At 40.6% G+C, this 16,098-nt stretch overlaps 2 protein-coding genes across 2 annotated transcripts; both read right to left on the bottom strand.

The window, feature by feature from the left end:
* Positions 1 to 463: 463 nt before the first annotated feature.
* hoxa11a (homeobox A11a) lies at positions 464 to 3,388 on the bottom strand. The gene is made up of 2 exons (XM_083925700.1): positions 2,620 to 3,388; positions 464 to 1,802 (listed from the first exon to the last, which is right to left on the bottom strand). Exons 1-2 carry the CDS (start codon positions 3,278 to 3,280, stop codon positions 1,570 to 1,572), a joined length of 894 nt encoding a protein of 297 aa, XP_083781826.1. The 5' UTR covers positions 3,281 to 3,388; the 3' UTR covers positions 464 to 1,569.
* A 9,690-nt stretch (positions 3,389 to 13,078) lies between these two features.
* On the bottom strand, positions 13,079 to 15,881 carry hoxa13a (homeobox A13a). Its single transcript, XM_083925665.1, has 2 exons — positions 15,154 to 15,881; positions 13,079 to 14,609 (listed from the first exon to the last, which is right to left on the bottom strand). The coding sequence occupies exons 1-2, from the start codon at positions 15,815 to 15,817 to the stop codon at positions 14,362 to 14,364; spliced, it is 912 nt and encodes a 303-aa protein (XP_083781791.1). The 5' UTR covers positions 15,818 to 15,881; the 3' UTR covers positions 13,079 to 14,361.
* Between the last annotated feature and the right edge of the window lie 217 nt (positions 15,882 to 16,098).

The following is a 16,098-nucleotide window of genomic DNA, read 5'->3' as shown; positions in this document are numbered from 1 at the left end:
GAATTGCAAAACAACAGCACAAATGCAAATTGAGAGCACAATAGTGAGGTAATTTCTTTTTAGTTTATATCAATATTGATATTTGATATATGGAAACCCATAATTAAACATTTAAGGTTATTTGATTGCATGCAGCAATAATTGACAGATTTTATTCATGAACTTTTATTTTAAAACGTGTTTAGTTTGCATTGTGTGTGTTTCTCTATAAGCTTGGGCAGTTCATAATTTGCACGTGAGCCCTCACATATTTTGCACTTCAGTGGCTTTTAATTGTTTCCTTCATACCAAGGCACCTGATTGCGAGTTTCATGTGTTCATTGTGCGTGCGTAAAACGGTCTTTAAGTGCATATTTTCATTCATCAAATGGGATTTAAAAAAATGCTGAGGGGTGGGGGGGATGTCAGAACAATGACCACTCTGATGTTTTTCTTCAATGATCTTTTCAATTGAATTTTTTTATTTGGAAATATAGTATAATACACAATAGTTCGGGCATACCAAGCAATTGATTCAATGCGATGACCCTGACCAGCCTTGCCCTGACAGCACACCTAAAAATGTAGCTTTTGTTTTTAACTTCTTTAGGCTACAAGTACCAAAGGATTACGAGTCATGAAAAAAATATTCTGTTATGCGTATCAATATCCCACCGAAGAGGCCCGCTGCATATATACCTGTGTGAATATGTTGGGCGTGTACCTCAGTGCAACTCCACACGGATCCAGTGGACAAGCTTATCTCTCTGGTTTTGGCCTGCATTATCAATACTTGATTGACAGTCTCCAAAAATCAAAAAGGACAACATGGATCTGGATGTTGAAAGATACGCAAAATATAAATACTTATAGCCCTCATTCCGCAGACCGCAGGAGAGACGAGAAAAGCTCGTTTTGATGTCCGCCCATATTCAATAGCCTGCCTGTAATAATGGACTTGGTTAGCCGTGGCGTTAAATGAGATAGTAATCAAGTGGCTACAAAATAAATAAGCACACAAAAACAGAAAACACATTACATTCTTATCCGTTGGGACTCATTATTTGGTCACACCAATATAGATTCAGTTATTAAAGTCACATAGTCGCCATCATCACTACATCCACAACTTTTTTTCTGATTTTAAAAACAGAATATAAACAAATATTTAGATTACAAAACACACTGGGTCAGTCAATTAATGACTGCTTATTTCTGCCCGAGTGAAAGGAGAATAAACAAGGCGCCTGTGAGTCACAATAATATTAACATGGGCCCTCGCGAGCACAGTCTTCACGGGGGCAACAACAACAAAATATCCGTTTCTACATTTTCCTCAGTCTGAAGAGCGTAATCAAAGTCAACAGATTGGCCAAACGCTCAGTATGTAGTTAATTCAGATCACAGGATACTGTTGTCCTCGAACTTGAAACTAACATTCGAGCAGTGCTGTTGCTGCTGTCGCGGCCATTGTGGTACACAATGTACACTGGGAGAGTCACACAGCCGGAGAGTCACTCTGTCTGTAAACGCAGTCAGTCACCCACACAGCACAGGACCGTGAAAGCTGTGGTGGCACGGCGTTGACCCCTAAAGCAGAGGATTGGACGTGTAATACTGTAATCTATCTCTGTTAAGTTTCTTCTCCTTCATGCGACGGTTCTGAAACCAAATCTTCACTTGTCGGTCCGTGAGGTTGAGCATCCGAGAGAGTTGCAGACGTTTCTCCTTGTTAATGTACACACTGAAAAAGAATTCTCTTTCAAGTTCTCTGATCTGATATTTGGAATAGGGGCACCTTTTCTTGCGGGTCCTCTGTCCATCTGGAAGGCACAGAAAAAGAAGAAAGTGTACCGGTGAAAAATCTAAACATTTCAAATAAGCCATGACTATGTTGGAAAAAAGATTTATACGATCTGGATGTAGCCCAGATTACGCACGAGCGGATTTCCTCTACATAAAGCATTAATAGTATATTTCCCATATCAACATTTCAAGTGTCATACATGGTGATATTATATTACAGTGGAAAGATTACCACACTATGCACGCAGGCTCGCCAGATAATACACCTGGGCTTTGACATTTTCTAGCTATTGAAATCAATAAGCTCACTTTCAAACATAAGCAACTAATAGCGACAGGGGAAACCGTGTTACATGAGACAGTTACATTAGACAGTGGATATGAAATATTAGTTATATAGAACATATAAAGGAGGAAGTGTAGCCTACAAATGGGAACACAAAACACAAGAGCTCATGTGTGCTAAACCTTAGGCACAGCCCTCATTACATGCAAGTGCTCTTTTAACGCTAAGAACCCGTGAAACAAGCACATTTGTAAAACATGGAACAAACGCAGGTCTTTATAAGAATTCGCATTCATAACTTGGGAGGGTTTTTGTGGAAACGTCGTGGTGTGTTATAGAAAAATCACCGGCCTCATATCTTTCACGGCCAATTTCAATTCCAAACACGTGATCCTGCAGTTTATAACAAAGTTTTGTTGGGGGGTGGGGGGGTCTACAGGCCCTCTATAAACCTTATATGCTTATAAAACAGCATATAAAAATTTTAACAGCAGCGCGTACGATTGCAAACTTTCTCTCATAACCAAGGCGCTGACTTTAATACGTACTACTGCTGCTGGATTTCTCCTCATTGTTGCCGGAAGATAACTCCGGGCTGCTCGTCTCATCCCGTGGCTCCTTCGTCTCGCTGTCCCTGCACGACGGTGCGTCCTCCGGCGTGGAGCTGGGCTGCTTGCTCGCCGTTTTGTCCCCAGAGAAGCCGTTCGCGGAGGAGCTCTCCGATGCGTTTCCGTACGCCGATTCGTAAAACTGGTCGAAGACTTGTGGCAGCACGCCATTTCTACCCACGTTTCCGTAGAAATTAGAGGCAGCGGAGCCGGCGCTCGTGTGGTGGTGATGGTGGTGGTGGTACGCTGCGGCGGCTGCGGGGTTGTTTTTACTGAACATGTCCCCTACAACGGCGGTCTGAGCCGATAGACAGTCCCGGTGCACCATGTCCTCCGCCGTGGGGTAGCCATGGGGCAAGTTCCCCCGGTGCGGCCATTTACCGGACGCTTCAATTGCTGCATAGTCCCTGAACGTCACCTCTCTGACGGGTTGAACCTGCGGCAGGTTAGAGGAGTAAGAGTATGTCATGGGGCGGGTTGACGGGGACTGGGACAAAAACGAGGGAAGACCGGAGAAATCAGCCCCCGCCGAGACGTAATAAGTGCAACTGGGTAAATACATGTTCGATCCGACGGGGACCCTTTCGTCAAAATCCATCATCGTAGTTCACCCTCTACTACAACTCTTTGTTAGGGTTTGATTCCTCTATTGCCGCCCTGAACATGGCTCTGAAGCGTCGTGCCTCTTGCCTCTTTGAAGCAGGTTCGCTAAGCAGAAATTTAGAGACGTAGGCTGACGTGGAGAGCCATCTCCATCCACTCCACGGAGGAGGAGGTCACGTGACCACGCGGCAGAAATTGACAGATTCTCAGGCTGTGTACATGTGCGTGCATGCCTGTGTGTGTGTGTGTGTGTGTGTGTGTGTGTGTGTGTGTGTGTGTGTGTGTGTGTGTGTGTGTGTGTGTGTGTGTGTGTGTGTGTGTGTGTGTGTGTGTGTGTGTGTGTGTGTGTGTGTGTGTGTGTGAAAGAGAACGAGTGTGTGTAGGAGTGTAGACATGACTGCTATGTGTCCTAATGCGTGACATTGGTGGTTTATCGCCATGTCGGCTTGAAAATGAATTCCTCAACATGCAACGAAGTAAGAAAAAGAGAAAATAATAATTGAATATTGGCAGTGAAGAGAGAGAAGATGGATTTCAATTGAAGCTTCCGCCAAAATACCAATATGAATCCCCCCCGATGTTCTGTACGTTTTCACACTATATGCCCTAGTGAGGGTATTTGTGTGTAATTTAAGCTTTTCTAGTTTTCCTTGTTTTTAAATTATGCGCACAATGCGCGAAACATACCTGACAAGAATATTAACTAAAGCAGCATTACTCTGCATAGATAACATGGGAGCCGAATTGGAGGAAGAAGGCACCAGCTTATCTCTAAAGACTGCTTTTAGAAACCTCTTAGTCATCATCATTTGGTCGTTTTACAACATAGCATTTGGCCCAGTGGGCATTTGGTTATCAGGGTCATGTTCAAAGTAGCGGCTAATGTTTCAACTGGCTACAGCCTTGTGTTAGTAGTACCAGTATAACAAAGACTAAATTGACATTTTGACTAAATAAATACAGGATACGGTCTTAAAATGTATAGTGAACTGACTACAAATTGAAGGGAAACTCAGGCAAAGACATTTTGTTAGTCGGTCAAACCGTACACTATTTTAAAATGTAACATTTAGAATAATTAATATAATATATCACAAAATCAACATTTGTTTACTTGTGAGTATTGTGAGAATTAGCCGACATATACTTGTCATGAAAGACGAGAGGGTGACCGAGGAAAATGCTCAAGAATTGATAGTCCGTCGCGTACAGTCATTAAAAAAAGTCTGCTTCAATAGTCAAGTATTACAACCTATTTAGATTACTTTATTTATTCTACTTTTGGACTATCATTTTCTTACTGCTCTGTTTTGACTCATATAAACATTTAACGGATCCAATAACCGCTGGAAGAGGCGCAACATTCAAGCCCACTCCACTTTTACGCACGGCTATTTCTTTACCTTTTGGTGCATATATTTATTCAAATGGGCTTTTTCCAGAAAGAAGAAAGATTCCAGAAATTAACAAGTTACTTTAACGTTTTGATAAATAATCATTGCTATCACATCACCATTTTTCTGTTTATTATCATTACGCATGATGTTATACACACACGTGTGTGATCCCATCAACAAAATAAAAGGACCAGAACATTGTTTCTAAACGGATCATGTTGTGCAGATTTTAACGCCTGCATCTATACTCCATGGCTCGAAATATCCAAGAAAGATATACCTAGCGGATTCCATGTGAAAATTTCTGAAATATCTTATATATATATATATATATATATATATATATATATACAATATATATAAATTGCCATAGGAATTGCAATGGTTTGAAGGTTTACTTTCCACTGAAGCTAAATCAAATTAAGACACCAAATGTCTAGTATGTTTCTAAATGAACTAATTCCTTCTATTTAATTGGGTAAACATGCAACACTGCTCTCTGCTCTGAGGCCACCGTGGAGCCTGATTTGGAGAGGCTGCAACCTGATTCTAATGTGCTGTGAATAAGAGACCTGAGCTCGGATTAAGACCGCCGCGGCTGGCCTGGCCCCACAGCCCGATGTGCACATGGGAATTCAAGGGTCTCTTGATTGCACATGTGAAACACAACCTTAAAATGTCACACACACTAAGACGGTGCAAGTTACAACTAACACCCTATGAATGTATGAAAAGAGGGGGAAAACGACATGAGGTTTGTGCTGCCCGCTGTCCTGCTTGCAGGCCATTTTATTTGGATAAATTCCAGAGGCACAAACAACTCGAGTGTTTTTGCGACCACACGCTCCGCCTCTCAGTCAATCCAGACAAATTCTATGACTTGTGCTGAAGCTTTTAAGCTGTAATTGAGCACAGGATAGCCCGGAAAACCAAAGTCAGCTCTGCACAGACCTGCGTTTTTATAGCTGCTATAGTATTCTGCAGCGCTTTTTTCCCTCCCCAGACAGACACCACAAAACAGGCCAAGCGTGATAGGAAGCCGCCACCTACACGGACTCAAAGTCGGCAGCTGAGGATTTTTAAACGTGGTCAGTGCTCAACTAAGGTAAGATTTCTACTCGCAAATGAACCCATTTCTAACCATTTATCAAAACAAATGAAGATAATCATTTTAAAAATAGAGACAAGCGTTAGACTTTAAAAGCCAATTTTATGTGAAATGTGTTTTGCATTAAAGGAAATCGTTGGGTTGATCCTCTGACCATCCTACTTGTGTGGTTTTTGGTCATCAAAACTACAGTCTGGCGCTGCGTAAAAGCACTCAAAGCCAAATCTTAGTCTGTACGGTCGAATTCAAGTTCGGGGGAGGGAGGTGGCCCTCTCCTTACAGACAGAGAGCAAAGGGCTCTCCGTGCCCCGGATGGAGTTCATTTAATTGCTTTTGTATTTACGCAGGCCTCCGGTTACAAGATTGGTCGATAATGTGAGCCTGCAACTGTGAGCTGAGGAAAAGTCTAATGAACTTAACCCTTGCACTAATAGTGTATCATGAGATATGTAGGCCCTAAGTACTGTCTGATGTAGACTTAATTTTAGCTCTAAATAGTAGAGAGGGAGAATTGTTCTCATCAAAACCCCTTAGGTTCATGGTAAGTTGATCTTGTGCGCTTTTACGCAAAGACAATGTTCAATTGATATCAGATTTTGAACAAAATATGAACCTAAAGAATAAAGGATAAACATAGACAAACTGACTTTGGATAATGGGGGACTGTGAAAGAGAGAATGTGTGTTCTTTTCTTTGCCTTTAAGCCAAGCCCGCTGTACTAGTTTAGGTGTCGCTTGGATGAGTCAGAACAGCAGCATAGAGGCATAGTGCTAATCAGGTTAAAAACACTGGCGAGATAGGAATGTTTTTTTCTTATTGAATGATACATCCTTGTCGTTTTACCTTACATATCGTATTTTATGTATGCATGTATTTATTTTAATTATATCTATGGACCATGGTGTGAGTCTTAAAAAAGTTTGAATCCAAATTCCCTCACTATGATTTCGTGGCACACACGCATATAAACACATACACAATTGGTTCGCGTAATCTGGATTAAATCAAACCCCTAAATTCTAACAATTACATTAATTCACTGATATTAACATCAAATATTTCGCTCTAAATGAAGTGCATCTCGTACCTTGGAAGGATAGAAGCAAAGTGGTTTTTGCCAGGAAGAGAATGCGACAATCCGTGTGCCATAAAACCTTGTTAGACAACAAGTAAACAATCAAGTGTGGGGAGGATCTGAGAGAAAGTACAGTTTAACGCCACGTCAGGTAGGCCTATGGGCTGTAAAGGAAGTTAAATAGACGTATTCAGTGTCCTGCAAAGAAACCTCCTGTAGTTTAAGTTTCCAAGTGAAATAAAAAGCCCAGAGCTTTAGTTCAGCCTGGTTTTTGTTGTCATTTTATGGTAGAAAATGGGCCACCACACCTGCCCCTCAAAGCATCTATTGACTATATTCTTCATCTCGAAAGGAGAACACCGTGTTAAGTGTAGTGTGCTGAGCAGGAGTGTGAAAAGATAAACAGGCAGTCGGACTATAGGACGGGTGGTAACTGTGACCTTTTGATGCACAGATTCATGAAAAGATCACGAAAATACAACTTCATTAAACACGAAGGATTGTAATGCGTACACGGAGCAGTGGTCGCAAAACCAAAACACTACTAGGCTGAGTGACCAAATAATTGTTTAACTTTCAGACAAATCATGCGCTAAAAATCTGAATTGAAGTGTTTGCTTGTGGGTTTTTTTGTTTTTTGTTTTTGCCTTTGCAAATTTACACATTTTAAGATTTTTTTAGTGTTTTTGAACTTGAATGGTGCATGGTCTTGGCTCAGCTGTTATCTTGTTGCTGGCTGCATTGATACGAACCAGGAGTAGGGGAGGGGGGGCATTATAAAACCATCAGACTGAAATATGAGACAATAGAGCTTGCACTTACCTGCGTACAAATTAACAAACAAGGATATGTATATACACACACATACACACACGTAGAAGGAAATTTGAACCTGATTCGGCGAACAACTGTTGATTTATCCACAGGTGACAGAAATCTGGGCCGGCAGCCGATGGCGACGACAGAGAGGCCAGGCGGACCACACAGAGGCCAGGCAGGAAAACTGACCAACTCCACGGTCAACGGGAGGGAGCACCTCTGGCTCAGCACTGGAGACTCACAATGCTGGATTCGCCTGTTAAGGGTATCCTGGGAAACCAGGCGTCAGCAGGAGCCGTCCTGCAGACAAAAGGACATAAAGTGGACTTCAGTGAGGGAATAAACTAAATTATACAAAAGAGGGGGGGAAAAAGATAGAAGTGAAACGAAAGACAGAACGAAATGTAACTGTGTCATAGGCTTTCAACTTAATTTGAAAATGGAACCCACAATGTAGAAACTAGGGTGCTGCGCCCGGAAAAAACAGTCTTATTTGTTCATTTGGGATTGATGGCTGAATGAAAAACACAATCAGAGCATTAGAAATTCAATTCCAGCTGAATTCCAAACACGAATATGTGCGCATTCTTACAAAAAATACATTTGAGTAAAGAAAAATAGTTGGAAAAGGATTGAGCCTAATGTATAATATTGAGAACGCTTACTTAAGTAAAGGTATCAATATTACAGTGTGCTAATACTCCTGTAGTCTAGTATTCAAAACCGTACAAAGAAAAAGAACAGAAGTATTAACATCACGCAGATGGTACATGTTGAATTATATGATATTATACAATTGTTCTTTTATTGAATAATTTGTATTGATGCATTCACATGTGCCTCATTTTAATATTGTAACTGGTGACGGTGGGACACCTTTTATTACTAGTTATACTGCTGGGTCACCTATAAGGATATATTATAACCTATTAGTTCGTTAATATTTTGTATCAGTCAAAATTAGCAAAGAAACTAGTTACTAAACATAGAAGTAAAAGTACAATATTTAACTCTGAAATGAGGTGGAGTGGAAGTATAGAGTAGCATTAAATTGAAATATTCAAGTAAAGTACATGAGAATTGTTCTTAAGTACTGTAGCTGAGTAAATGTACTTATACCCCACCGATGTTAGGTGATTTTTTTTTGAAGCACAAAAGTCTATACTCTGGATGTTTCTATTCAGCATCAATTCTGCATTTGACTGTTTCGGTCTCCCACAATGTTAAATATTTCACAGTCGCAGATGCCAACATCACATTTGGAATGTGCTTATGCGTCACGTGCTGTCTGTTTTAAAATTTGGATGACATTGAGCGTTTAATCCTCCGAAGAGGGTATTTGTTTCCTCAGTGTGAACATCTTGGCCACGTATAGCTTAGTCTGCGTCAAATGGAACATTTAGGTCAAATATATTCGGAGTCATGGTAAACGTGTTTTTTCGACTGAACGACCAACTCCAAAGAAACATCCCCTTTTATTTGCACCTTATGAACACCAGAATATTATTTCATAATCACTTCAAGCTCACATTTTTTAATATATACATATATATATATATATATATACAAACTCAAATAATGATGAACGACTGGATATTAGTTCTATTAAAAGATATTAAATGATCCAGTTTTTTAGTAAGGGTGGACGTACAACAAATCCTTAAACAATAACCGTTTCCGCTAACCATTTTAAAATTATCATGGATTGCTCAATCAAAACTCTATTTTACTTGGAATAAAGCCAAAAACATGTGAAATTATTATCATTAGCCTTTCAGATCCATTTCTTTTGGATGAAACAGTATATTGTCTGGATACTTCACGAATAGGAAGCATCTGCAGATGTTTTTCATTTTCAAAGACAAAGATTCCCACAGCCTCTCATTTCGCCTTTTCTAACAAACACTTTTCGATGGGGAATCAAATAATCAACAAATAAATGTGTTTTTTCTGCATAAACTTGCACCAATACACCTCCTGCAAGAGCACGCTTATTCTATGACTGTAATTCACGTGAAATATGCATTTTGTGTGAAGGGAGTTGACTTAAACTGTGTTTAGGTAGGCAGAATCCACACAAAGCACATCATCCGCCTCCACTGTAATCCATGACGCATACATACACGCTGTGTATCTCTTTAAAATATACCTAAACCCCCCCATAAATGAACACAGTAAATTATTTGGCATTTATATTTCAAACCGCATGAGATCAGGACATGAAAACCCCGTCTGTGGAGGAAAAAAGGCGCCGACTGAGGCTCTCACATAATCTCGGTCAAGTGCTTCTATTTGACCGCTGTCACGGTCTTGGATAAACTTATGTCTGCTCTGGTCTTTGTGGTGTATTACGAGATTATCTTCCAAACTCGCGCTTTCAAGCTTGACCAGAGCTATAGCCTATTGTTGAGTGACTGTAGGCTGCAGGGCCTAGCCACCATTACGCACAGAGACAGTGAAGGTCAATGTAAAGAGCAACGCCCGGTGTTGGCCCCATCTGTGTTCAACCACGTCTGACGGACAGACGAGACATACCGGGCTGCTCATTGAATAGATATGTGCTCTATTTGACCTATTCGTTGATCTTAAAGCCCAACAGGCTTTCAGTTTATACGATATTACAACATCTGCATAGAGGAGCCTATAACGGCAGACTTTGAGAGGATGCAAAACAGTCTTTCCAATTAATCTGAGGAAAAATCGCGCTATTTCTTTAAAAAATATTTTCACTGACAGTGAAACATATTAGATAATAACATCACGCTTTAAATGTGTTGTTAAAAGCTCACTCGGCACTCATTTCCTTCTTATTCCGCTCCATGCACTTATTTGTGATTAGAGTAACCTAAATGATGGATGAAACTCAGTGTATAGATTTTAAAGAAAGGAATGGGTTAATTTAACTCTTTTTTTTTTTTTTTTATGTTTTTTAAATGAACTGTAATTCACTATGTTTGCCTTAGTGTGGCGGCAGAACTCAATTTTTGCACAGTGATCCAGCCCTGTGTTTCCTGCCGCAGCCGATGGGCTGTCCCATCAAACATGGCTAATGTGGGGAGGAGAGACAGGCGGGGCATCGTGCTGGGAGATTTCGACAGTCACTTATGCATCAAAGCGGAGGCGGGACTTGTAGGATTGTTTTGGTTCGCAGCGAGCCAATAAAACGCTGCTGTGCTCCCTCGCAGCCAATGCGCTGCCTCATCGGTCACGTCACTGCCGTAAACTTCCGCTCTAAAGCTTCAGCTCTTCCGCTCCTTTGTGTGTGTTGTTTTTTTTCGCTACAGGATGTACTGAGCAGTCAGACTTTTCTCTCGTCTGCGAGGCTATTGTATAACACGTGCGCGCCCCCGCCGTGCCTACGTCAGAGGACGTGGAGCAGGGCGACGCTGCGTCCCGTGCTCGCGGACGTACCGTCTCACATGTCTGCGGTGTTTCAATCAGCCAGCTGGTCATGTGCATATCATAAACACGGATATCAGACCACTAACTATTTTATTTTACACAGCTGACTGCATGAATCATGCTGACTCAATGATATTTACCGTTTTTACAAAACTGAAGAAAGAAAACTAGGAATAGGTGTCATGTAATGGAGGTTAATACATGCAACAATCGTATGAATGATTCATTGAAATGATCATTGAAAACATAAACGCCTATTTAAAATGATACATTTATCGATATTAATCAAGGTCAAATGAAAAACATGCAACGTTTAAATTTGAATACTGTAAAAAACAAATATGGCGTCATCACTACAACTACTACTAATACTACTAACAATAGGTTAATAGGCCTAATAGTTATAATACGTCTATTATTGAGCACCGAGGCTCTGGGTAAGGATTTATAGAAAAGAAACATGAATATAATATTGATGTCTATTTGAGTTTAGAGAACGCAGATAATCAGTCTTTTACATATTTCAATGAGTAAAGCTTTAGCTTCTAAGCGCAAAGCAACAATACATGTGATTGAATTTAAGATAAAAGATGTGTAACTCAAATACATATGAGTGTAATCCATAATCCTATACACTTTCAATAATTAATTAATAGGCTTGCTCTATAAGCCCTGTGCACGAGAGTAACCAACAGTATAACCGTGCTTGATATTAGAGAAGATCAAATGCATAGAGCATAGTGCATTTAACGAATCGGTTTCACTTTAATTAAATTAAATAAAGCAGGTGGGAAAGCAGCTAAGAACTGGACCTCTCAATGAGGAGGGATTTGGTTTCACGGTGACATTTGACTGCCAGTAAGACTGAATCATGCTCATTAATGCAGCCAAAACGAGCATGGTGGTGGGAAGTGGTGTTTTGGCCGCAGCTGCGTTAACTGCACTCAGTCACTCAAAAAGGAACAATCTTTTAGAGCAAAGAAATAGTCAAATGACGTTATCAGCGACATTCAACGATGGGACGGAGTACGTACGTTTCCAGTAGCCTAAGAGCACTCAGGGTTTTTTTCAACGCCACAAAAGTGCAAGCGAAAATCGGAATCAATGCATTATAAATTATCCTAAAAAATAAAAATGCAAGATATTTCCACGAGTCATACTGAAAATTAAACAAATTAAATATATATATATATATATTAAAGTGAAAGCGTATTGTTTGATTTATTATACTTTGCTTGTTATTCCAGATTAATCCAATAATCACGGACAGCCTACAGAAATGGTAAAACAAATGTAATATCTATTGTTTTATGAAATTAGATTTTATCTGTGTGTACATGGCCTATGTTTAAAACATACATGGGGGTTACATACATAGACTCATATTTAAAAAGCTTTAAAAAGAGAAAGTAACAACGCTGCTGAAAGCTTATGAAAGTAGCCTAGTAATGTGTCGTTGAACAGAATCACCCAGCCGCCTGTGCCGTTTGAAAGGACGCCTACATGTCGTTAAATGTCAACATGTAAGATTCAAACTGGAAAATGAAAAAAATCTTTAATCGGAATATAGATTAAGTTAACGTAAAATAGCTTACCTTTTAAGGCAACGTAGCCTATAATATGAGAGTCATTTATTATAAGGGTGAGTCGTATTCAAAAAAAGAATTACCTAGAACTGTGTGGATTTTACCTTTAACATGGTTTTATGAATAAAACAAAAAGCAACAGGAAATACATTTATAGAGGAAATATAAATTCACCTCAATGCCCTTCAAGATTATCTAAGGCGACGTGTCCTTGCAAACGCTTAAATATTTAAGCGATTATCGTCCTTGCAGTCACACTACAAGTGTATAACGATCAGTGTTTTTGTTTTGCGTTTTATATGTTCATTATTAAAACAAAGGTTTTCCACGCACTTTCCACCTGGGTCTGCTTATTGCGACTGCTCTCTCGGTCAAAAATAAAGAATGATAGATGAATATAGAAGCAAATGAAACTTGACTTATATTATTTATCATCATCATCATCATTATTATTATTATTACTATTATTATTATAATCATTACATCATTATTATTATTATTATTCTTTATGCTTTTTAACTCTCTATGGGATTATTTGACCACTGGTAATTCCTCTTGAGTGTACCGCCATGTCGCCGCTAGATGGCGGTGTCAGTCCATATTTCAACGCAGACCAGCCCTTGGTGACTTATTCCCCCCTTTCCTAAACAGAACCATACTACACATTGCAAATACTGGACTTTCAAAATAGAAGTGTCCATAAAGCATTGCCGGATACAAACCGTGCAAAGCCATAGAAAAGATGAAGTGGTTGAATGTAAACCTGTAAACTGAGCTATCACAGAATCATACCATGAAAATGATCCATGTTCAGTATAATACCCTGGATAAAAATCAACCAAGTCCAAATTTTATTGGGACGGACTTTAACACCGACATACTGGACTCACAAATAACCTGGATATCATGCCGGAATTTACTTTATATACAACCACATGAATACGTACACATTATTTTAAAAAAAAAAGCTATGATCGATATAAACACATCCCGAACGATTATCTAAGCATTATAATAAGAATTGCACCATGGACTGGATATGAATGAGAGCACGAGTTCATATGATACGACTAAACTTCAATACAAGCTAAGCATGTGTTTTAAAAAAAAAAAGGAAGCCAGGAGAGATTAATATTTAACATTCCCATGGTCCAAATCCGTAAAACCGTAACTTCCTGAATGAATCTTCGCATTTGTTATCACTCTCGTTAAAGTTGCAGATAAAGGCGTAGCTCGGTGGCGCGCACCTTTCTGAATTGGGGTCTGTTGAGAGTGAGCATGGCAAAAAAATAAAAAATAAAAGTCACAAATACTGCATTTATACATTTTCTCTTTTTTTTCCCAACTTGACTCCTCAAACAATATTTAACAACAAGTGGCATGAAATGGAGGGTCCAGCGTTCATAGGCCTCAGAAATTTAGTTCCAGGAGCTCCGGGAAATCACTTGGCAACATACAAATAAATCATATTCAGTCAGGAAGGAGTTTTGTTGTTCCAATCCATGAGTCCAGACGCGCGAGCGCGCGCGTGTTTGTGTGCGTGTGTGTGTGTGTGTGTGTGTGTGTGTGTGTGTGTGTGTGTGTGTGTGTGTGTGTGTGTGTGTGTGTGTGTGTGTGTGTAGGCCTTGTAGTTCATCTCCCACAGATATTTGTCCGTAATAAAAAAAAATAAGAAAAATAGAAAAAATAAAACTAGCTGATTGGTTTCAATTTGTTGACAACTTTCTTCTCCTTTACGCGTCTGTTTTGAAACCATATCGTGACCTGCCTCTCGGACAGGTTGGTTTGGGCTGATATCCTCCTCCTTTTATCCTTCGTGATAAATTTATTGGCGGCGTACTCGCGCTCGAGTTCCTTCAGTTGCACCTTGGTGTATGGCACGCGCTTCTTTCTTCCACGTCGATAAGAGCCAGACTCCCCTCCGGCGTGGGACACCGCGTCTGAGGACAAAAAAATATATATTAGAGACAAAAGAAGCTGTCATAGGCTGCTTCTCAACAAGTGGTTCACATTTTAACTTTCAAAATAGTATTTTCCTTTTAATCATTGAAAATCAGTTCATAACTGAGTCATTTCCACTTGCTTCCAAATGAAATCAAATATTTTAAGATTTGCTGTGTATAATTATGTGTTCTATTACTAAAATAAGGACAAAATAAGATCTACTACGAAAAGACTACTCCGTGATAATGACACATGATTAATAATTATATTAAAACATGTAACAAATGTATGAGTAGGACGCTCAAGAGAAACACTGCGCTGAGATTATTTCTTTACTTCCTTAGTAAACTTAACGTTTTTCCACACACAATATTTTAGTCATTTTGTCTTAACCCCATTATCTGTTCTATTTGTTCTGCAGGTTGACACAGCAACTGACATTTCATACACACCACTCGACCCTGTTTACTGTGTAGTAACAAACTAACATTACAAACAGCTCTGTCCTGTAAAGACCGGACCCTGAGGGATGTAGCCTACCTGGTAAGGAAGACTTCCACATGTGTCCAGGCTGGGGCTGCTCCTTGGCGCAGTAAACCTGGCCGTTCCAGCCGTTGGCGGCGAGAGTCCACGGTTGGTAGCTCTCCATAGGTATCAGGGACTCGTGTCTGGCCTCTGACGGCGCGCTCATAGTTGGCACGACAGGAACGTCCAGGTAACTGGGGACAGGTTGATATGGACCTGAAGAGTAGGTCGGATAAAAAGCGAATTCCTTTGCCCGAGAGGTGAAGTCGTCGCCCGAGGCGGACGTGTCCATGTATTTCTCTCCATACGCGGAGGGGGGCTGCGCTCCGCACGACTTTATAGTGCTGTGATGCGACATTCTGCACGGGTAGTAGCCGCTACCGAAGTACCCATACGGCAGGGAAGCGCTGGAGGAATTCTGAGCTGCAGAGCAAGGGCTGCACTGCTTGACTGGCTCGCCCATACCGGAGGTGGGCACGTCGCTGGACGAATAAGCCGAGCTGGGTGCCAGGGACGCGGGGTGCGCCATCAGATTCCTACACTGGTTCGCAGCAAAGTTGCCTCCGGCGAAACCCTCCATGTTCTTGGTCACTTCATCGGAACCACCACCGCCGTTGTCGTAGAGGAACATCACCGATGGGTCGACCCAGCGAGGACGGAGGAGTAGTGACGTTGTCATAGCACGGCATCCAGCATTGAAGCTTCTGGCTCTTTTTTAAAAAGCTCAGAGACTGAGAAAAGGAGATACTGGTTCCCAGAGAGTAATGCCACTGTGACGCGCACAAGAGCACAGAGGTTGCAACGTCATTGGCCCAGATGCTGTCACGTGACCAGGCTATGCAAAGAGGACGGTAAACATCACCCAGTACAGATAATTAAATGGAGAAAAATGCGGCGAAGTAAGGTGACCGTACCTTTTAAATGGATTTAGCTTTCGTCGTGTCTGAATCAAATGAGACG

This window comes from Echiichthys vipera (assembly GCF_963691815.1).
Source record: "Echiichthys vipera genome assembly, chromosome: 13".
Taxonomy (NCBI): Eukaryota; Metazoa; Chordata; class Actinopteri; order Perciformes; family Trachinidae; genus Echiichthys; species Echiichthys vipera.
This window is presented reverse-complemented; position numbering and strand designations above follow the sequence as displayed.